General features: G+C 58.4%; 1 protein-coding gene across 8 annotated transcripts in view; it reads left to right on the plus strand.

The window, feature by feature from the left end:
• The window catches only part of ARAP1 (ArfGAP with RhoGAP domain, ankyrin repeat and PH domain 1), a 36,493-nt gene that overhangs the window by 13,660 nt on the left and 1,291 nt on the right, over positions 1–21,542 (plus strand). For 5 of the 8 annotated variants that reach the window (XM_074536118.1, XM_074536120.1, XM_074536119.1 and 2 more), the window contains 32 exons: positions 819–982; positions 2,495–2,562; positions 3,825–3,928; positions 4,456–4,626; positions 6,187–6,256; positions 6,520–6,640; positions 6,752–6,957; positions 7,315–7,421; positions 7,503–7,702; positions 7,799–7,884; positions 9,046–9,228; positions 10,180–10,354; positions 11,381–11,515; positions 11,752–11,887; positions 12,389–12,491; positions 12,579–12,774; positions 13,103–13,148; positions 13,347–13,510; positions 13,797–14,009; positions 14,940–15,045; positions 15,269–15,416; positions 15,622–15,705; positions 15,860–15,928; positions 16,078–16,195; positions 16,999–17,112; positions 17,494–17,636; positions 18,267–18,299; positions 19,141–19,223; positions 19,689–19,739; positions 20,133–20,196; positions 20,357–20,512; positions 21,434–21,471. In XM_074536118.1, coding sequence (XP_074392219.1) covers positions 819–982; positions 2,495–2,562; positions 3,825–3,928; positions 4,456–4,626; positions 6,187–6,256; positions 6,520–6,640; positions 6,752–6,957; positions 7,315–7,421; positions 7,503–7,702; positions 7,799–7,884; positions 9,046–9,228; positions 10,180–10,354; positions 11,381–11,515; positions 11,752–11,887; positions 12,389–12,491; positions 12,579–12,774; positions 13,103–13,148; positions 13,347–13,510; positions 13,797–14,009; positions 14,940–15,045; positions 15,269–15,416; positions 15,622–15,705; positions 15,860–15,928; positions 16,078–16,195; positions 16,999–17,112; positions 17,494–17,636; positions 18,267–18,299; positions 19,141–19,223; positions 19,689–19,739; positions 20,133–20,196; positions 20,357–20,512; positions 21,434–21,451 — 3,835 coding nt within the window. In that variant the 3' untranslated portion in view covers positions 21,452–21,471. Of the gene's footprint in view, positions 1–818; positions 983–2,089; positions 2,244–2,494; positions 2,563–3,824; positions 3,929–4,455; positions 4,627–6,186; positions 6,257–6,519; positions 6,641–6,751; positions 6,958–7,314; positions 7,422–7,502; positions 7,703–7,798; positions 7,885–9,045; positions 9,229–10,179; positions 10,355–11,380; positions 11,516–11,751; positions 11,888–12,388; positions 12,492–12,578; positions 12,775–13,102; positions 13,149–13,346; positions 13,511–13,796; positions 14,010–14,939; positions 15,046–15,268; positions 15,417–15,621; positions 15,706–15,859; positions 15,929–16,077; positions 16,196–16,998; positions 17,113–17,493; positions 17,637–18,266; positions 18,300–19,140; positions 19,224–19,688; positions 19,740–20,132; positions 20,197–20,356; positions 20,513–21,433; positions 21,472–21,542 lie in introns of those variants that run through there. The other 3 variants (XM_074536122.1, XM_074536125.1, XM_074536121.1) reach the window with 3 other exon arrangements.

Raw genomic sequence — 21,542 nt, forward strand, 5'->3', positions numbered from 1 at the left:
GGGGTGGAAATTCTGCCCACTGCCTCTGCCCTCTCCCTGGATTCATGGATGCTTCAAAGGTACCTTGTATTTTTATACCCTGGAGAAACTTCTTAATTTCCTCCCCTTAAAAACAACATTGCCCCAGAGATTTCTATTGATTGCCTGTCACTTTTCAGCCTCAGGAAGGCAGGAAGCAAGGAATAGGAGGTAGGAGTGGTTGAGCCCAGCTGCTTGGGCTCTGTGCAGAGGAGGACAGTCCCCATGGTCACTCTCCCCATTGGTCACGGCTTTGGGGCTGGGGGCATTCCTCACTGAGCCAGGAAAAGCTCCATTTCCAGGATTTCTTGCTGCTGTAGCAGCCACCCTGGATCTTCAGGGTCCACTCCACCATAAGGAAGCTGGTGGCACAGAGCACCCCTAGGACTCCCAGGACCCCCATCCTGCTCAAGGAACGCTGCAGCCACTAGCAAACCAGCTAAGGAAGCAACTCTGCCATTGTTTAGACTGGAGGAAAGAAAACAACCTGCTCTGGGATGTGGCTTCAAGGCTGTGGGTGGCTTGAGGTGTCCCAGAGTCAGATAAGGATCCTGGGCTGTGAAGCACACACAGGGGAGTGAGGCTGGATGCCAGGAAAACATTTCCAGGCTACAAAAGTAGTCATATAACCCAAGCACAGGAAAGGCTTTACCACGGGGTCTTAGGAATTGCTTTGTGGGTCTGGGCCTGCTGGGTTTGGTCCCTTTTGGGGGTTCTCTGTGACCCCCCAGCAGGTGTATCAGGGTTGGGAAGTGAGGCAGGGGCTGGCATAAGGCAGTGCTTGCTCCTCTCCCCCACAGCATCCCTGTGAAGGAGGAGGTGCCCATCCCTGAGAGAGCAGCCGGTGCCACCCTGTGCTCCCCACTGCCCCCGCCCCGCTCCAAGGCACCCGCACCGACGCCACTGGCACCGACGCCACCAGCACTGCCCTCCAAGGCCAGCCTTCCCTTCGTGCCAGAGTTTGGTGAGTACCAGGGGGCCCCTCCACTCTCCCCCTGTCACAAATCCTGCCTTGGGATAGCTGGCTGCCAATCCATCAGCATCCATCCCGTGGGTGCTGTGCCTTCCTTCTAGGCGTTTGTTTCTCTGTCCTTGCTGTGGTCTCTTTCTTCTCTCTCCCTTTTCTTGCCTTCTGGGCTGGGGGAGTCAGGGGTGCAAGGCCTGGGCTGGGGGATTTAGGGTGTGTGAGGTCTGAGCTGGGCACTTCAGGGAAGGGGTGTAAGACCTGGGTTGGTAGTTTCAGCATATGGGAGATGTGGACTGAGGGTTTGGGTTCAGCCCAAACCTAGGGCAGAGCAAAGGTTTCTGTGGGTGCTGGAAGCACCCACACTCACTCACAGAGGAAAACTGAACCTATTGGGAGGTGAAATGCAGATGTCCTTGATTCTAGGGTCCCAGGATGCCTTTGCATCCCCCAGCCCCATCCTCAGGGTGTCCCTGGGGCTCAGCCAACTGCAGGGAGCAGTGCTGAGCTGGGGACCCCCATAGAGAGGTGAAGGTTTGGTCTCAGGGTGCAGCCCTGGCTGGACTGTACTTCAGCTGGAACAGCTCTGCTGGAAGGAGGGGGAAGGGCTGAGTTATGTGGGGTGCTGGGTGCTCTCAAGGCCAGCAGCCCTGCAGGGAGCAGCACTGGTTTAACTGGGATCTGGGATGTGTTTCAGAAGCTGGGAGAAGCCGTGGACGGGTTATCAAAACAGAGCTTATCTGTTTGTTGGGGGTGCAGGGAGGAAAGCTGCTCCCACCCTGATGGGTTTGGGATGCAGAGTTTGCAGGGGGTTTCTGTGGTGCCAAGGTGAGCACCTACCTGCACCCCTCACCCCCTGCAGCCTGAGAACATCCTCACCTGCTGCCAGGGCCCAAACGCCATCATATGGATTGTGGTTTTGGGAGGAATCTGATCCAGATTCTCAGTGGGATTTGGGAGGGGGTGTCTGCCAGGGCCAGGCTGTCTGGGACCATTTGTTCCCCATGGGGTTACAATCCTGACCAGGACTCCTGCTGATGTGAGTGCTGGGGGAGGAGGAACCTTCTCTCACTCCCATCATCCTCTGGGATCTCATTTCCACTGTGCACAATCTCGGGAGCTGATAAGGAATGGGAGAGGAGGGAGGGGAATCCACCCTGGCAAAGCAGCTGTGGAAAAATCCCCTGGGAACCCCCAGCAGAGACAGGAGAGCCTGGATGGAGACATGGTGCTGGGGCTGGCGTCACCAAATCCCCTTCTGGTGAGGCCAGGAGCGTCATGACAGTGCTGGGAGGTGCCACTAGCAGGACTTTGCCCTTTCTCAGCTCTTCCCAAACTCCTTGATAAAACCTTTGTTGTCACAAGAATGAGGTTGTTATTTGCCAAGGGCAAAGCAAAGGGAAGCCAGCCATGCCTGCATCATCCTCCCCACAGGCTCCAGGCTAGCAGGGGGAACTGGGACCCCTTGCTCCACCCCAGCTGATTCCCAGTATCTTCCCTCTCCTTTGCCAGATGACTCAGACTACGAGGACTCGGCGTGGGAGGAGGAATTAGCCAGACCGACGGGGGAGATGGCCAAGGTTAGTCCCACCGTGGGGCTGGAGGTGGGCAGGAGCTAGCAGGGTGACTGGCCCTAAGGACAGGTGCCAGCCTTGGGATGATCCAGAGATACTGGTTAGGGCTGGAGGAGCATGTTGGCAGTGGCTAGAGAAGGGTTCTGCCTCACTGAGCACCCACTGGGTCTTCCACAGGTCTCCAGGGAGTACCCACTGTGTCTCTCAGGGGGGCTGGAACTCTGCTCTCCAGTGTCCTTGGGAAGTTTCTATCAGGTCTTTCAGTGGTGCTGGGACTCGAGGGTCCCTGGGGAGCACCCAGCAGATGTCACCCACGTGTCCCCAGGAAGCACTCACTGGTTCCTCTGGGGTCTCTGGGGAGCACCTCCAGCTGTGCAGCACACCACACAGAGTGTGTGCTAGTAGACATCTCCAGCACTGCATCTTGAATGTAATCCCTAGATTGTGAATTTCTGTCTGCCTCCCTCACTCTCTGGGGTGGGAACGGATGGATTTGAGGAGTCCTAGAAGTTGCAAAGCTCCCTGAACATCTGAAGCCCCATCTACCTTGGCATGGAAACACCAGGGCCAAGGAGGCAATGTCAGATTTCTCATAAAGCTCTGACATTTTTAGCTGCTATAAATGACTTTGCATCCCAAATCCTGGTGTTCAGCTCCTCCCTTGGCTACACTTTCCTCTCTCTGTGAGCCTCAGCCTCAGCATGCCTCTTCCTGGGCACCCTGGCACTGTGGGCGCCCACTGAGCTGGGGATGGGCTGGTGACATAGCATCGTGTCCCCTCTCCTTCCATCCAGCCTGCACCCTCATGGTGTGGTGGTGGCACCAAGGAGACCCCAGGTGTCACAGACATATTTTATGAAAAATCCTTTTCCTAGGATTTTTTCTCCTGAGAACCTGAGAGGCCTCAGAAACAAAATGTAAACAATAATCATCTGCTGCTGTAGAATGCAACAGGTGCATCTTTGATTGGTCTCATGTGGTTGTTTTTAATTAATGGCCAATCACAGTCCAGTTGGTCAGTCTCTGGTCAGTCACAAGATTTTATTATCATTCCATTCCTTTCTATTCCTTGCTAGCCTTCTGATGAAGTCCTTTCTTCTATTCTTTTAGTATAGTTTTAATATATAATTTTCTTTTAATATAATATGTATCATAAAATAATAAATCAGCCTTCTGAAACATGGAGTCAAGATTCTCATCTCTTCCCTTGTCCTGGGACCCCTGTGAACACCACCACACCCAGCTGTCACCCATGTGTGTCTCTGCAGGAGGACACTGAGCTGAGGATGGGGCGACCACGCTCTGTGCGCTTCAACAGCCTCTTCAGTGAAGATGAGTTTGGTGAGGACCAGCCCAGCGCATCCCCTGCCAGGTACGAGCTTGGCTGCCGTGCTGTGTGCAGGGCACGAGTGTGTGATGCTGCTGATGTGCTCTGTGTGTGTACTAGGAGGTGTTTTCGTTTGTGTGGGGGGTGTGAGCACAGACACAGAGCTCCTGTGCACGGCAGAGCAGGTGAGTGTGCAGGTCAGGGCTTCTTGTGCATGCACAGCTCCACAGCGTGCCCACAGATGGGCACACACAGGACCTGTGTGTGGGAGCACGTGTGAGTGTGTGTGAGCAGAGAGCAGCTCTGCCCATCACTGGTTGGGGCTGCATTCTTGGGGGTGCCCCTGTCCCCCCTCCCAGAGCTGGGACTCAGGCCTGGGCTGTCCCTGGGGCTGGGGGACACGCCGGGACTCCACTGAGGGGACTGTCCCCAGTGTCCCCGCTTGCATCCAGCTGGCCTGCATTGCCTGCGCCTCAGGGAAGGTCACAGGCAGGCTGAAGCATGCCGGGGAACCTCAGCCCCTCCCGGGACCTGCCAGCTCTTAACCCCCTCCCTCGGCTCCTCATCCCCAGTGGTGGCAGCAGCTGGAGTGACAGGGAGCCCAGCCTGCACCCGCCTGCGCCCGACGCCTTCCCGGGCAGCAGCCCCGGCACGCTCGGTGACAGCATGGAGGACACCAGTGCCACCAGCCTGCTGTCACCCACCATCAGAGAAGGGTGGCTGGACAAGAACCCGCCACAGGGGTGAGTGATGTACTGGGGGTCCCTGTGTGACATAGAAGCGTAATTGTCCCCTCCTTTTCTCACCTGTCATTCCTGCTTAGGGGGGTGTACTTTTGCTTTGGTGAAAATCCATTGCTGGGGGTTCCTTCCACTCCCTTCTAATCTGTGATTTAGGCTAGAAACACTAATTTTTTGTGAAAGAGCCTTCTCTCACCAGTTGTTGTACTGACTTTGCTGAGAAGGGAAGGCTGCAACTTGACCTTCCTCTCAGACCCTGCATCACTGGGAAAAGAGCTGCTTTTCCTCTGGGGGAGCCCTGGAATAGCAGTGACCACAAGAGAAGCTGTCAGGGATGAGGTGGGGTGTGTGGGCTGAGCCGTGCATTTGGGATTGCTGGGTTTGCTGCAGGAGGAGGTGGTGATAGCCCCTATCCCATGGGATAGCAGCCCCAAATCCTGGACAGTTAGAGTGGTGCAGCAGTAAAACAGGGGAAGTGCTGGGCTTGTGTCTGTGTGCTCCAGGGTGAGTGAGCCAGGGAGTCATGGGGAGCCAGTGATCCCCAGGGAGTCTAGTGAACCCAGTGAGCACAGCCAGCACAGTGTGCACAGGGAGCCCACTCAAAGAGCCCCTGCACTAGCTGAGAGGCAGCAATCATGCAGGAGCTTCTTAATCTGGGCTCCGAGTAAGCCCTGAGGCAGCAGTTCCACCGAGGAGGAGGAAGCTCAGCTGTTTGCAACAGAGCCGCCGTGCTGCTGGGGAAGTGAGAGCAGCTGGAAGGTCCCTGGGAAACCCCTGCTCCAGCAAACCTTTCCTGAGTAAACAAGCCCTTGAGCAACTGTGTCCCTGCTGCCACAGCCTCACCAGCACGGGGGGACCTGGATGTTCAATGCTGGTAGGGGGCTGCATGGCAGGGCTTGCAGGAGCTGTGTTAGAAAGGGCTTGGCTCCTCCTGCAGCCCTAGTGCTCAAGCTACGGGCTGAAGAGTGTTCTGCCTTTTCCTGAAGTGCGTGGTTGGTCTGCATTCTCAGCTGGGGAGGGAAAGGGGTCTCTGGTGGGCTGTCTTCCAGCCCCCAGAGGGGCCTGCCTCTCATCTGTATCCCCATCCTAACAGAGATGCATGGCTTCTCCCTCTGCTCTGGTGCCACTGACCCCTCCTGGAATGTGTCTCCTGGATTGAATCCTGCCAAGCTGTTAGGGGCAGCCCTTGTTCTCAGCTCCATGTTTTAATTGGTGCCTGGAGGAAAGCAGGAAGTCCCCATTGCTATCTAAAACAGCAACATGAGGGCACAGGATCAAGGGCTGGGGACTTCAAGGGCTGGCCAGGACAGGCCTCTTATACCTGTGTAGGATAGAGGACTGGGGATATAGCACCAGACCAAGGGTGGGGGACACAAGGCAGAATGGAGGGCTGGGAACGTGGCATATGATGGGGGGGTTGGGAACATTGAGGGCTGGGGACACAAGGCAGGATCAATGCTGAGGTGGCCCCAGGCTTTTGGCAATTGGGGCGTGAACACGCAAGCAGAATCATCCTGAGTTCAAGGGCATCCTCTCCAATGGGTCCCTCCTGTCCCCTCCCAGGTCCTACATCTACCAGAGGCGCTGGGTGAAGCTTGACCCTGACTACCTCCGCTATTTCGACAGTGAAAAGGTGGGTGGAGAAGATGGATATGGGGGTTTGGGATGAGAAGGTGGCAGAGGAGCTGCCCCAGCAGGGCCACCTCCCTCTGCCACCTCCCAGCTCGGAGACATGGCTGTACCAAGGGTCAGTATCCCAGGGAGCGGCCATGGCTGGCTGCTGGGGATGAGGCTCAGAGCCTCCTGGACACTGGAGCTGGAGCATTGGGAGCCAGGGGCACTAACAGCCCCGTTTGACACAGACATGAGCAGCGTGTCTCCCACTCCCTGACCCAGGATACCTACTCCAAGCGGCTCATCCCCGTCTCCTCCATCTCCCGCGTCTCCAGTGTTGGGGACCAGAAATTTGAGGTTGTCACCAACAACCGCAACTTCGTGTTCCGGGCTGAGAATGATGGTGAGTGACAGTGACAGGGGTCCCTGTTCCCCAGCTCCTCTCCCTTCCCAGCCCAAGGGAAGGCTCCTGTGCTCAGGCTGATCCTGACTTGTCTCGCCTTCGGCCCCACAGCCGACCGCAATGAGTGGATCCGGACCCTGCAGCAGATTGCAGAGGAGCGGAAAGGCAAAGCTGCAGTGAGGACATCAATGTCCTTAGCCACTGATAGTGCCACTGAGCCAGCTGATAAGAGTGGCTTCCTGGAGCTGCGGGGCTTTAAGCACAAGCTCTTTGTGGTGGTGGCTGGGGACAAAGTGTTCCTTTACAAGAATGCAGAGGTGAGTTGCTGGGGGGGCTGTGGGTACTGTGGGGAACCTTGATGCCCCTTCCCTGTGCATCCCCAGCCTGAGCAGAACAGCAGTGAGCCAGGGCACCCAGGCCTGCCACCATCCCTCAAATAGGGACAGCACAGAAGCCACAGGGAGCTGCCCTCTGAGCCCTCCCTCTCTGCTGGCTCTGAGCCTTGGGATCTCCCAGGAGCATGACACCCACAGTAGCTGCTTCCAGAGTCTGTGGTGCCCTAGCTACACCCAGGTCAAGAGCTGGGCAGTGAAGTGACAGAGTTACCCCAGCTCCCAGGCACTGGATCCCATCATCCATTCCCCCCCTCATCCCTTGCCCATGCTCCCCACCAGGACTATCGGCTGGGGATTGGCATAACCTACATTGAGATGAATGTTGGGAACGTCAAGGAGGTGGATCGCCGGAGCTTTGACCTGACCACACCATACAGGATCTTCAGGTGAGGCCAGGGTGGGGAGGGGGTGCTGAGGGTGCTGCCCACCCTGAGCCATGGTATATCTCACCCCCATCCCTCTGGCAGCTTCTCTGCTGACTCGGAGCACGAGAAGGAGGAGTGGGTGGAGGCCATGCAGCAGTCCATCACTGAGGCACTCTCCAACTCGGAGGTGGCCGAGAGGATCTGGGCAGTGGATTCCAACCGCTTCTGTGCCGACTGCGGCTCCCCCAAACCTGACTGGGCCTCCATCAACCTCTGCGTTGTCATCTGCAAGAGATGTGCAGGTACCCATATCCAGAGGGGCACACATGGGGATCCCTGGGGACCCCCAGACCCTTCCCACCCCAAAATGGGTCCCTAATGGCTCATCTCACTGGCAGGGGAACACCGGGGATTGGGCCCTGGCATCACCAAAGTCCGCAGCTTGAAGATGGACAGGAAGGTGTGGACTGAGGAGCTGATCGAGGTAGTGGCACAGTCCCAAAAAGCCCTTTTGGGGGGCAACATGCTGTTCCCTCTGCATTATGGAGCTGTGGGCTGGGGGGTACTGGAGCACGGCAGGGCTCTTCCAGGCTGATTCCAGGCCCTCGGGGGGACACCATGGTGTGGCTTGGCTAGGGAGAGGAACCCCAGCAGCCTTTCTTTCTGTCCCTGTGGACCTCTGGCAGCCAGTTCAGCATGCCTCTAGGGACAAGCGGCACTTGTGTACCACAGACAGACAGACGGTGTCTCTTTGTCCGTGGGGCCGTGGCTGTGGGGCCGTGGCTGTGGGGCGGGAGTAGGCCCAGGGGCAGCGCACTCCCTTGAAGCGCTATGGCCGCCGGCGCAGAGGAATGTGCCGGCGCAGCCAGGGCCGGGAATGGGTGGGCGGGCGCAGCTGGGATTCGTTTCAAGACCTAACCTGGCAGCCATTTCCCGCCGGCAGAGCCTGGCTGGCTCCGTTCTTCCCATCCATCCCGCTCAGAGCCTGCATTCCTGCTCGGCGTCCCACCCGCGCAGCCCCCGCCTCCAGCACTGCCTGCTCCCCGAGCTCCCAAACGCTTCCAGCTGCTCCTGCGGCTGCTCCCCTTCCCCTCCCCTCTCTGGGAACCCTGCCCGAAACCACCCCGGCCTCCCCGGGGCTGCGGCTCGCACCGCCCCTTCTCCCCTCTCGCATGCACCCGTTCCTGCCCTGAGAGCTGCGGGCCGCTAGCAGAGCCCCGTGGGTATTGAGGAGATGTGTATCTCTTGGTAAATCTCTGAATGGCAGATTCAGAGACTCTCTGCTCAGCTGCGGGTAGCGGGTTGGCAAGGGGCCACCAAAAGCGCTTTGAATTTGTCCCCATGGGTACCGAGCACCACCCCGCCTCCCACAGCTGGGTGCTGCTTTCCAGATGTGCTTTTCCAGGGCAGGAAGGGGAGCTGGCGGCTGTGGGGGCTGTCGGATGCTGCGTGCCTGCAATGGGTGGGTGGGTGGGTCGGTGCACCTGCACCCTGCCCACCCCCAGTGCCCACTCCCCTACACCACCCATGCTCTTCCTGCACCCCACTGTCCTCCGGGCAGTACCCTGCCCCCCAGCAAAGCCCTCCAACCAACATGTCCCAGCAGTGTGGTCGCATTGCCGTCTCCTTGTCATTGTTTCCACAGCTCTTCCAGCGGTTTGGCAACATAATGGCCAACCAGTTTTGGGCTGCAAATGTGCCTCCCAGTGAGGCCATCAGCCCTACCAGCGGCAGCCAGGAGAGGAGGCGCTTCCTCACCGCCAAATACCGGGAGGGCAAGTACCGTCACTACCACCCACTCTTCGGCAACCAGGAGGAGCTTGACAGGGTCAGTGGCCCCCAGGGATGGGCACCCACTTCGGGGTTCTGCCTGAGCTGGGGCCCTGAGGCTCTTTGGGGAGTGAAATCTATGTCCAAGCAGCCTGCCCCCCATACCTCCCTGCCTGTATCCCCCCAGCCCCCATTGCACACCCTTTGTCCTCACTGTGCACACCAAGCCAAAGTCTGGAGTCTCAGAAATTATGAGCCCACTATGGGGACAGGGTAACATCTCTGCCATGGGGTGTAACCAGCTTCATGTCCAGGCTGGAGAGCCTTGTCCGAGATGGGATCTCCCTACCACAGGCAGGCAGTGCCAGGGTTTACCTCTCCCTGGCTCAGAAACTGTTTTGGGTTCAAGCTCTGGGCTGGATGGGGCTTAGAGGAGCTGGTGCTGGGGGCACACCCCAGCTGAGGCAGCGTGACATCCCTCCCCAGGAGTACCTGGCCAGCACTCCTAATCACCGCCGGTGGCACTCATTCCCAGCGCTGGCTGTTGGCAGGGTGCCAGGCTAGAGCGGTCACACAAGGAATATGACACATGGAATGCCATCCTGGCACTCTGGCTGCTGACCTTCACCTCCTGCTCTGCCATGGCTTTGTCCCTGCCGTGGCTTCTGCAGTGTTTTTACAAGCGTGGGGGTACATGGGGGGCCCGGCCAGCCGAGGGAATTCGCATGTGGGCTTGTTTGTTTTCCTACTCTGCCTTGGCCGGCCCGCCCCGCTGCCGTATGACTTCACCCCGGCTCCTTAAGGGAGGGATTCGCTGCCGGCTCCAAACTTTTTCTCCCAGTTTGAGCCTCCTTTGTTCTGACCAGGCGGCTGGGAGGCGGCTGGGAGGCGGCCGGGGGTCCGGCAGCTCGCTGAACTCTCCCGGCTCCTTTTGCCGGGGGTTTCCTCCTGCTCCTCCTCCTCGGTGGGAGCCATCAGCTTCAGCACGGGCCTCCTGGCTCTGCTGCAGGCTCTGTGTGCGGCCGTCACCACCAGTGACCTGGCAGAGACGCAGGCTCTGCTCTTCTGTGGGGCATCGGTGAGCTGTGACACCGGGGACCCCCAGTGCCCAACACCCCTGGCCCTGGCTGAGAGGAGTGGGCAGCGGCTGCAGATGGAGTTCCTGCTGCACAACAAAACCTCAGGTAAGGGCTGGCCCCCTTGGAGCTCCACCATGAGCTCACACCCACTGACAACATTCCTGGAGTTGCTGCTGGGCTGTTCCGGGGGACACAGCTGTGCTTTGAGCTGGTCCCAGCTCTGTGTCCTGCCCAGCAGCTTCCTGGTGGGAGGCTCTCCATCTGCTGGCACTGTCGAGGATCTGTGTACCCCGTGAGAGGGAAGAGAGGCTTTGGGGAACCCCTGCACCCCTGGGGGCTCAATCCCAGCTGGGAACACGGGTCTGGAGCCCAGCTGGTGATGCAGGCTGGCGTTGCAGGTACCAGAAGGGCTAGGAGAGAGTATTCCCACACCATCCTGGCATGCTGTGGGCATTTCAGGCAAGGGACATTCCTCTGTCAGATGGGCAGCCCCCATCCAACATGTCCCTGGGGCAGGAGGGCTGACCCCCTAATGGGACCCCCAGTCCCATTCTGCTGGCTGTGCACCCCAGCCCCTGAACTTGACTCCAGGAGGGCTGACAGCTCCCATGGGATCTGCACCCTAATACAGGCATTGGGCAAGTGGGCAGGAGCACTTGGGTGGGTGGAACAGAGGTGTGGGGGGCTGGCCAGCACCTGCCAGAGCTGTCACCTCCCCCCTTGTGTCGGCAGCCAAGTTTGTCCTGCGGAAGTTGGAATTTGCCCAGGTCTGGGGCTGGCCCAGCTCTTCCTGATGCGTCAGCACTAAAGGTGTCTGGGAGAGCTCTGAGGCCTCCCAGGCCACCCCAGTGAGCCAGAGAAATCCAGAGCTCGGGCTCACATTGTTCCCATCTAGTCCCAGATCAATGCTTAGGGAGCGGCTTTGGGGAGGACTCAGGATGTGGAATGACTCCCAGGCAGTGCTGGATTTGGATACCAGCACTGTTCCTTGCACCCCAGCTGTGCTGTGGTGGGAGCTCAGGGTCCAGCCTGTGAGATGCTCCTTGTGCTGAGATGGGGGAATCCCAGCTGCCTGGTGGGGCTGGGGGAGGAGGGCAGCTCCCCATGACAGACTGATCTCGCTGCCTGCAGAGCCGCCACGCCTGGAGATGGTGTGCAGTGAGGAGAAGCACTACTCTGTGCACCTGCCCTCCATCACCCACAATGGCTTTCTCTACAAGACCCCCTCCATGGTCAAGCCCATCAGTGAGCGCAAGGGCCCAGAAGGTACATGTGTGAGGCAGAAAAAAGGGAGCTGGGAGGTTGATAGGGGAAATTGCACCCTCTCTTGTGTTCTCTCAGGCATTGAAAAGGTGGTGGGGAAGTGCTGCACTACTTGGTAGCCTGGTTTGATGGGTGGTCACATCAGATGGGCACCCAGCAGTGCTCAGGCTGGTTGGGTGGGAGCCATGGGGTGTGTCAGAGCTCAGGGGGGCTGCTCAGTGCTCTCCTGTGCCGTGCAGAGTTCAGCAGGCGGTGGTGCACGCTGCAGGATGGCGTGCTCAGCTACTACGAGAACGACCGTAACACTGTGCCCAATGGCGAGATCAGGGTGGAGGAGATTGTCTGCCTGGTGAACAACCCACTCCATGCCCATGGGTAAGGCTGCACTCCCTGGAGCACCCCCACAGCCCCTCTGTTCCTGCATGGCCTGGCATGGCTGCAGTGGCCCCCATGAGGGGTGCCAACAGGGGACTGCAGTCCCCAGCCCCACCAATGGCCCCTGAACTGTTGGCTCTGCAGGGGTTCTGTGTAAATAGTTTGCAGCCCCTTTGGAGCATCTTTCCAATACTTTTGTAACACCTTTGAGACCTCTTTGCAGCTGCTGTGTAATCCCTTTGGAACCCCAGTCCAGCTCCATTGTAACCATTCTGTTGCCCCTGTGCGGTCCCTATGTCACCAGTTGGAATGTGTCTGGCAGCACAGGGATGCTGGAGTGCCCGGGGCCATGGTGGGGGGATCCCACATTAGATCAGCCATTGTCAGAGCCATCATCAGCCATGCAGCAGGATGCTCTCATCCGTGGAACACCCCTGTCACCCACCCAACTCTATCCCACCCCTGTGGGTACCCAGGCTCTGCTTTTCCTCTCTCCTGAAGGATCGAGAGCACGTTTGAGGTGTACACCGAGGCAGATCGACTCTACCTCTTTGGGCTGGAGAGCCCTGCCTCTGCTCGAGAGTGGCTCAAGTCCATTGCCAAGGTGGGATGCAGGGGCCTGGGGTGGCCCTGGGTGCTGGTGGCAACTGGACACAGTGGTGCTGATGGATTCCTCTCCTCCCTGGCTCAGTCCTTTGTCCACCCCTGTGCCGAGGAGCTGCTGGCGCTAGACTTTGAGCGGCTTGGCCGACTGCATTACAAAGGGGGTCTCACCCTGGAGCGTGCCCAGGAGGGCTGGTTTGCCCTGGTTGGCTCCACTCTCCACATCTGCTCCGAGGATGGCCGTCGGCAGGAGCCTCTCCAGCTGCGCAAGCTGCAGGAACTCTGTGAGTACCCCTGCCCTGCTGGCAGGACCCCCTGGCTGGGGGCAGGGTGTGTCCCCCAAATCCTGCTCTAGGGTGCACCTAGCTTTTGGTGGGAAGCTGGTGGATATCGCTCCTGTGGAGCTCAGGGTCCCTTGAAAGAGAGGGAATGCAGCTGCTGTTTTTCCTCTCCATCCTCTTCCCCCTCTCCATCCTCTTCCCCATCTCTGCTTGTCCCATTTGGACTGGAGCCAGACCTGTTGGCAGAGCCTCCCAGAGCATGCGGGTCTAGGGAAGCTGTGGCACCCCATGTTCCCATGATGGGTGATGGGCTCCCTGCCTTCCTTTCCAGCCATCCAGGGGGACCATGAGGTTCTGGTGCTGGTGGAGAGGCGGAGGTAAGAAGGTGGGGGAAAAGCCCCACTGCCAAATATCCCTCCTTGTTGTGGAGTGCCTTTACCCTCCCTGGCATGACTGTAGACCCCCAAAACTGAGTTGGGCTCACCTGCAGGCCCCCAGGGCCAGCCTTCCTGGGGGTTGCAGATGTGCAGTGGGGTGGGAGGGGAGCCCCCTGCTGAGCCTAGGCCTGCTGGCAGGACGCTGTACATCCAAGGGGAGCGGAAGCTAGATTTCCTGGGCTGGGTCCATGCCATCCAGAAGGCTGCGAGCAGCTCGGGAGACACCTTGTCGGAGCAGCAGCTGACGGAGTCGGACGTCCCACTGCTGGTGGACCGCTGCATCGACTACATCACTCAGTGTGGTATGGATCAGGTCCTGGCATGCTGGCAGGGACCAGAGCGTGGCAGTCAGGTCACCCCACTGGTGTGGTGTGGTGTGGCAGGCTGAGAACCCTACATGCTTGTGATACGTGATTCCCTCCCTCCCTGAACACCCAGCTGTGTGGGAGGGCTCCATCTCCAGCAGGGCTTTGTCTCCAGTCTCAGGAGCACCTGCAGCATGGTGGCACCTGGCAGTGTTTGATGGTGGGCTGGGAGTGGGGTCTGTCTCCTGCAGAGGGGGTCTCATTCCCTCTGGCTCCATCACAGGGCTGACATCTGAGGGAATCTACCGCAAGAGTGGGCAGAACTCCAAGACCACCAGCCTGCTAGAGGCACTGCAGCGGGATGCACGCTGTGTCTGCCTGAAGGAGGGCGAGCACCATGTGGATGATGTTGCCAACACCCTCAAACGCTTCTTCCGTGACCTTGGGGATGGGCTCTTCACGCGGCGGTGGGCCCCAAACTGGCTGTGGGCAACAGGTGAGCCCTGGGGGCTGCTTGGGGTGGCAAAGGAGGGGTGTGGGCCACCCAGATCTCTGCAGCCAATTTGTCCCCTTCATGGGTTGAAGAAACATGTCTGGGCTCCACATGTTTCCCTGTGCTGGGGTCTCAGGTGGTGGGTGGGGAGTGGAGTGTGTTCATGCTGCCCCTGTACTGACTCATGCTCTGGCAAAGGTGGGGCTGAGACAGGGGAGACAGCCAGGTCCCCCTTCCCTTCTGGATCTGCTCACTGGACACTTGGGATAGATGCACCCAGCAGTAAAACAGACACAAGCTGTGGTGCCATGGAGCTGGGATGCTCTGGCTTCAGAGAGCTGGATGCTCCAGCCTTGTGATGCTCCAGCTCTGTGGAGCTGGGATGCTCTGGACCCATGATGCTGGGATGCTCTGTTCCCATGAATCATGGGTGATCTAGCCCTGCAGAGCTGGGATGCTGTAGTCCCATGAAGCTGGAGTGCCCTGGCCTCACAGGTCTGAGATGATTCAGTTCCATAAAGCAGGTGTGCCGTGACCCCATGGACCTGGGATTCTCCAGGCCTAGGATGCTCCAGCACCTTGGAACTGGCAGGTTCCAGCCCCATGGAGCTGAGATGCTCCTTTCCCATTCAGCTAGGGTGCTCCAGCGCCATGGAGCTGGGACAGTCTGGCCACATGGAACTGGAGTGCTTTGGCTCCATGATGCTGGGGTGCTCCATGCTGCATTACTCTGGTCCATGATTCTGGGATGCTCCAGCTCCGGCATGCTCTGGCTCTGCAGACAGGGCATGTTCTCTGGCCTCATGGATTTGGGGTGCTTCATCCCCATGTTGGGACAGGAGAGGGGAAGTGAAGTGTGTAGAGGGGATGGTGTGTTCCTGAGCCCTAGTCTCCACTTTGTGCTCCTCCATGTTCATTCTCTCCCTCTGGCAGCACTGGAGGATGAGGGGGCAAAGGTTGGCGAGTACCGGCAGCTCTTGGCTGCCCTCCCTCCCGTGAACCGGGCCACGCTGAAGGCGCTCATCAATCACCTCTTCCGGTATGGCATCCACCCCCTGGGCATCAGCCTCTCCACTGTGGGGTCCCTGGTGGCTCTGGAGTGTGGGAGAGCCCTTGTCCTTTTGTTCATGTCCCCTACAAGGAAAGGAGAGGAGTCTGGGGCCAAGCTGTGACTGATGCCAAGCATTTTGTCCTGCATGGGAGTAGAAGGGAGGGATCTGGGGTGGGCTCTGGGGCAGGAATCCTGACAGAGTTTCCCACAGGGTCCAGTGCTTCTCTGGGGAGAACCAGATGAACACACACAACCTGGCCATTGTCTTTGGGCCCACACTCTTCCAGACGGATGGGAAGGACTACAAGGCAGGACGTGTGGTGGAGGACCTCATCAGTCACTACGTGGAGATCTTTAATGTAGGTTCACCCCTGGGTCCCAGTGTGTGGGCATTCACAGGGAATGGAGAGGTGGAAGGAAGAGGAAGTCAGGTTTGCTTTGTCTGTAGATATCTTGCTTTGGAGACAAGGGGGGAGAGAGGACCATGTCTTTTCAAACCTTGGAAAGTGGAAGCCTGGAGCCAGAATGGTCTGGTCAGCCCTGATGGCTTCTCTTCCCTGGCAGGTCAATGACCAAGAGATGAAGAAGCAGCAGGATGAAATCACAGCCATCATGAAGATGCGGGAGGCATCATCCAGCGGAACACAAGTGGGTCCTGGACATGGGGATGTCTTCTCCTGGGGCCCTCAGTGTCTACTGTAGCATGAACATGCCCTGGGCAAGGGATGTCCACACTGGTGGGGGAGGATTTCACCCACACATGAGAAGCTGCAGGTTGAAACTCTTTACTGTTGCCTTGCAGCAAGCTGGTGACTTCATCTGTACTGTCTACCTGGAGGAGAAGAAGACAGAGACAGAGCAGCATGTCAAGGTGAGTAGTTGGGCAGAGGAGACAGGGTCCCGTTGTTGTGTGCCCAAACCTCTGTGGAGGCATGGGAACTCATGCTGAGCTGGGTGCCTGTGGTGTGAGGATGGAAGGGCCCTGGGCACTGACTGATGGAGACTTGCCCCCTCCCTCAGATCCCAGCCACAATGACGGCTGAGGAACTCACCTTTGAGATCCTGGACCGGCGGAAAATTGTTATGAAGGAGAAGGACTACTGGAGCTGCTTCGAAGTGAATGAGAGGGAAGAGGCAGGTTGGTGCAGGGGCATGAGGAGTAGAGAGATGGAGATGGAAGTGGGGATGATGTTAGAGGTGGAGATGGGGATGAAGTGGGGATGAGGGTGGAAAAGATGATGGACATGGTGATGCAGATGGAGTAAGGATGGGTATGGGGATAGAGACGGAGATGGGAATGGATATAGGGATGGGTATGAAAAGTCTCCCCTTGTGATTGCACCATGGAGCAGTCTGGGATGGGCTCAGGTGCTCAGGGGAGGACAGTTGCTCACCTCATCCAGCTTGCACATGGCCAAGTACTGCAGATGGGCTGAAGTTTGGGCCAGGGCATCTGTCTGTATCCTTGGGAGTTCAAGTGCCTTTGAAACTTTGATGGGGGAGGTGTCCAGCTTCTCTGGCCACCAAAATGAGCAGCTCTATGTTGGCCATAAGCAGCAGCAAGGGAGAGATAACAGAACTGGGATGAGAGCCTGGTCCTGCCCGCTGATGTCTTGAGCTCCTGCTGCCAGTGGGTGGGGGTCAGTCTTTTCTAGGTAACAAGTGACAAGAGGAAATGGCCTCAAGTTATGCCAGGGGAGGTTTAGGCTGGCTATTTGAGAAAATTCCTTCAACTAAAGAGTTGTCCAGCCCTGCCACAGGCTGCCCAAGGCAGTGGTGGAATATCCCTGGAGAAATTGACAAGACCTGTAGCTGTGGAACTTGGGGACATAGTTTAGTGGCAGCGCCATGCCAGACCCTCAGGACACATGTGTGACACTCTCTGGATGGGAGCTGGCCCTGGGTGCCCTTCCTGAGACCTGACTGTGCCCTGACTTACAGAGCGGCCCTTGCATTACTCGGAGAAAGTTCTGCCCATCCTGCACTGCCTGGGCACAGAGAGTTACCTGGTGGTGAAGAAGCAGATGTCCATGGAGAACATGCTCCTCTACCTTGGTGAGAGGCAGGGGCCATGGTCTGGGAAGGCAAGAATGGGATGGGATGAAGATTGAACACTGATGGGGATGCAGAGTGTGGAGGGAAGGGGATGGAGAAGGGGTTGGGAATGGGGAAGAAGATGGTATGAGATCCAAGTAGGCACCAGCTCAGTTAGCATGTGACTTGGAGTCCCCTGATATGGTGTCATGGCCAAATGCTGTGCCCAGAGCAGTAGGGAAGCTGCTCCTGCCTGCCCTGCCTGGCCTGGGAGTTGAGGGGCAATGCCACGACTCTGCAGCAGCTGGAGGGCTGCTGTTACAGGGGATGAGGGTCTGGCTGTGCCCTCCTTGGGGGGCCTGTCCCCCGTGGGGGGCTGGAGCTGCTCAGGTGTGCCTCCAGCCAGCAGAGTGGGTGACTGCAAGCATGGCATGATGAAATTCCGGGAGGAGAGGAACCTGCTGGGGCTTGGGCTGAGCACTGGCTTCCATGATCGCTACTTCATCCTCAACCACTCCTGGCTGCGTCTCTACAAAGAAGTGCGGGTGAGCCCTGCCTTCCCCTTCTCCTTCTTCTCCTTCTTCTCCTTCTTCTCCTTCTTCTCCTTCTTCTTCTTCTCCTTCTTCTCCTTCTCGTTATCCTTCTCGTTATCCTTCTCGTTCTCGTTCTCCTTCTCCTCCTCCTCCTCCTCCTCCTCCTTCCCCTTCCCCTTCCCCTTCCCCTTCCCCTTCCCCTTCCCCTTCCCCTTCCCCTTCCCCATCCTGCCCTTCCCTGCCCTGCCACAATGTGGTTTTCTGGGGATTCCCTGAGGACACGGGACTCACGTGGGCTGACATTGCTCGATCAGTGCAGGCAGCAATGGGGTTGCCATGGCACAGGCAGCTCAGGCAGCCAAGGGCAGTGTGGGCAGTGCCAGAACTGGCCCCTGGAGAGCTGTGTCACCCAGACCTGGAGCAGATCCCACAGCTCCTGGTCAGTGCCAGGGCTGAGGAGGGACATGCTGGCATACTGGCTGTGCAGTGACAGCCCCTCTGTGCCCCCAGTTCCTGGTTGCCCTGATGTGACACTCCATTAGCACTCCATTAGCACTCCATCCCTGTGCCCACCTGTGGGCATTGGGGGGGCTGCAGGGAGGGGTCCCCCATCTCTGTTAACCCTTCTCCTCTGTTGAACAGAGCCTGAGGCAGCGGAGCCCCCCCTTGGAGAGCGTGAGTAGGGAGGGGAGCGGGGGGCTCAGCTGGGGTGCAGGGGCTCCCATGCCCTCTGCCCTTACAAGTCTGCCCAGGGTTGACCTCAGATCCAATCCAGGGTCAGTCCCAAATCCAATCCTGCAGCACACACGTGCCAATCACTGGAACTGTCCCTGGTGCTATGCTACCAGCTCTCCCCATATGGCCCTTCTGGCTTGTGGGTCCCGCTGTCCTTCACTTCGGGCAGCCAGAGCTGGGTCTGGGGTAGGGACCAGAGAGGATAGGGATGGGCTGAGCTGCCTCCCCATCCTGCAGGCATTGGATCGGGCTCTTGTAAGTCAACACTGCTTGCATGTGAACATGGATGGAGGGTCCCCAGTGTGGCACCTGCTTCATGGCAAGGCACAGCCAGCACTAGAAGGGTCCTCATGCTGTGCCACAATGGCAGTGGGACACTTAGGAATGTGCTCTGGGCAGAGTGGATCCAGATACATCACTGCCATGGCTGTGGCCATGATGCTGAGGAGGGATATGAGGTGGGATCCCATGGGGAGTGCCTATTGCCAGACTCTCTTTGAGACCCTGTCACAATGTGCAAGTGCTGCTCCCAGCTCAGGAGGCAACTGGCACTGGCTAGAGGGGACAGGCCACCTGTGTCCCTTTCCTGCTCCCTGTGGCCCTTGCCATGGGTGACAGACACTTGCTCTGCTCCATGCTGGTGACCCTCCTCCCTGTCACCACATCACTGCAGCTTTTCCTCCTGCTGGGGGAGGACCCTATCCCAGCACTGGTGGGGACTGTGCTGGGTGGGGATAGGTCTGGCAGCCACCAACCCAGTGCTGGTGCCCTGTTCCCCCAGAGTCACAAGCCAGAGAAGGAGTGGCCTGTCCGAAACCTGAAGGTCTACCTGGGTGTTAAAAAGAAGCTCCGACCCCCGACGTGGTGAGCAGCAAAGGGGTGGCCTGTGGTGCCAAGGGATGAGGATAGCCGTGGAGATGGGGGCAGGGAAAATGACAGGGACAGTTTTGACTGCTGGACCCGTCCCCTGCTGGCCAGGCCTCCTGCCACCAGGTGTCAGAGCAGCCCTGTAGCTTGCTTTGCAGCCCAGTCCAACCAGCAGGGACTGTGCTGTCCCCGGCACTGTCCCCACCCTGTATTCGACACTGTGCCCACCTTGTCTTTCTCCCAAGCCCTGTTCCTGGCCCTGTCCCGGGGTGTGTTTGTGTGGATGAGGGGATTTGCAGAACTGGGGGAGGGTTTGTGGGGCTGGAGTGGGCAGTTGCAGGGATGGTGGGGGGTTTGCAGAGATGGGGATGGAAGGGATGAGAGGGGTTTGCTGGGGTACTTGGCCAGCAGAGGATGGCTGTGTGGGCTGTTGGGATTCATGTTTTCACTCCTCTCTTCCAGCTGGGGTTTTACAGTATTCTATGAAAACGAGAAGCACGAGAAGCAGCAATGGTGAGGGAAGGTGACACGGGATACTAAAGTTCTCCCTGGGACAGACAGACAGACACATGGCAGCTCTCTGGAGCCTTTGCCGTGGCAGGGGGAGATGGGGAATCATAGAAATCATGAAACAATTTGGATGGGAAATGACCTTGAAGATCAGGTAGTGGCACCCTCCTGACACTGGCAGGGACATTAGATGTGTGGAGACAGCCTGGCTGAGCTCTCCTGGCCCCAGACAGGTTCCCCCTGAGGAACCCCTGTGGCTGTCTCCTTCATTCCCCCGGGGTCTCATGCAGAGCAGCAGCTGGGGTCCCTGGAGCAGGCAGGTGTCCCTGCAGTGGGCAGAGGGGACACCCTACTTGCCACCACCACCTCCTCTGGCTGCTGACACTGTTTCCACAGGTACCTGTGCTGTGACACCCAGGCTGACCTGCGGGAGTGGTTTGCCACCTTCCTTCAGGTGCAGGTAGGCAGTGGGCTGGATGATCCCTCCCTGTGGCACCCCATGGGGGACAGCAGACACCCTTTGGGGTATCCAAGCATCCCTAAACCCAGCACCCTGGGCAGAAGAGAGCTCCTGGGGTGCGTGAGTGCCTGGTGTCCCTGACTGTCCCCTCTGCCTGCAGAACGGGGGTGCCCTGTGGCCCTCGGAGCGTCGCAGGGCGCGGGTGGCGCGGCCGCAGCAGGATGCCAGGTTGGGTAACATCTCCCTCATCCCGCTGCGGGGCAATGAGAGCGAGATGAGGAACAGTGTGGCTGCTTTTGCTACTGACCCCCTAACTGTGAGTGATCTGGGGGCACTGGATGCTCCTCATGCAGGGCTGCATCCCCCCTGCATCACATGATGGGCAGGTCCTGGTCTCCAAACCTGGGTGGGGGATGTCCTGGTTCCCACTCCTGCTCCTGTTACTTATGTACTGCATCATCTCCAGTGGTGGATCTGGGAGGGCAAGCTGATCCTTTGGGGGCTGCTGGAGTCTCCTGGGTCCAGGGGGTTCCAAATCATGTGATGCAAAAGGAAAGGATGCTGCCATGCTCCTGATTTTTCCTCTAACAGGGTTGGGTTTTCTGTCCTGGTCACAGATCACCTCCCCATCCTGCTGTCTTGTCTGTCTGCAATAGCTGTCCTGCCCACTGAGTGTCCCTCAACCATGTGGGTGCTGTTGCTGGACTCTTGCCCAGCCACGAGGCTGGTGGTGGGACAGAGATGATCCCACTGCCTCCAAGCCCATGGCTTGGGCCCTCGTTGCTGTTATAAACCAGGGGACAGGGCTGTGCCAGGGAAATCCCCCACCAGCATCAGTTGGGCATCACCCAGTGAGTGCTCAGGGATGCCCCAAGGGCAGGGGGCAACATCTTTGCTGCCCTGGAACTCCTGCACAGGCTCAGGTTTATAACAAAGGGCTGTGGGGAAGGCTCCAGGGGCTTTGCTGTGGGCTGTGCTTCCAGTGTGCTTGAGGTGGTGTGGTCTGGTGCAGGGGACCAGCACACCAGGGCTCCCAGGGGACAGTGGGTGTCACCCACAATGGGGCCAGCATGGGAGGAGGTTCTGGGACTGCAGTGGGGTGACCTGGGGCGACCATAGTTTCTCTTGCTGGGCATTTTCCCTGTGTCTCCCTGGGTGCTGTGCTGCCAGTGATGTGCAGACACGGAGGAGGAGGAGGCTGAGGATGAAAGGTGATCTGTCTGCCCTTTGTCCCCAGCTTCTGCGGAACGTCTGAGCTGGAAAACTGACATGCCAGTGAGTTTCACCCTGCCTGCCTGCCCTGTCCTGATCTGATGACAGCAGGAGCCAAGAGCTCTGTCTGTCCT

The sequence above is a fragment of the Zonotrichia albicollis genome, chromosome 2 (assembly GCF_047830755.1).
Source record: "Zonotrichia albicollis isolate bZonAlb1 chromosome 2, bZonAlb1.hap1, whole genome shotgun sequence".
In the NCBI taxonomy this organism is placed as follows: domain Eukaryota; kingdom Metazoa; phylum Chordata; class Aves; order Passeriformes; family Passerellidae; genus Zonotrichia; species Zonotrichia albicollis.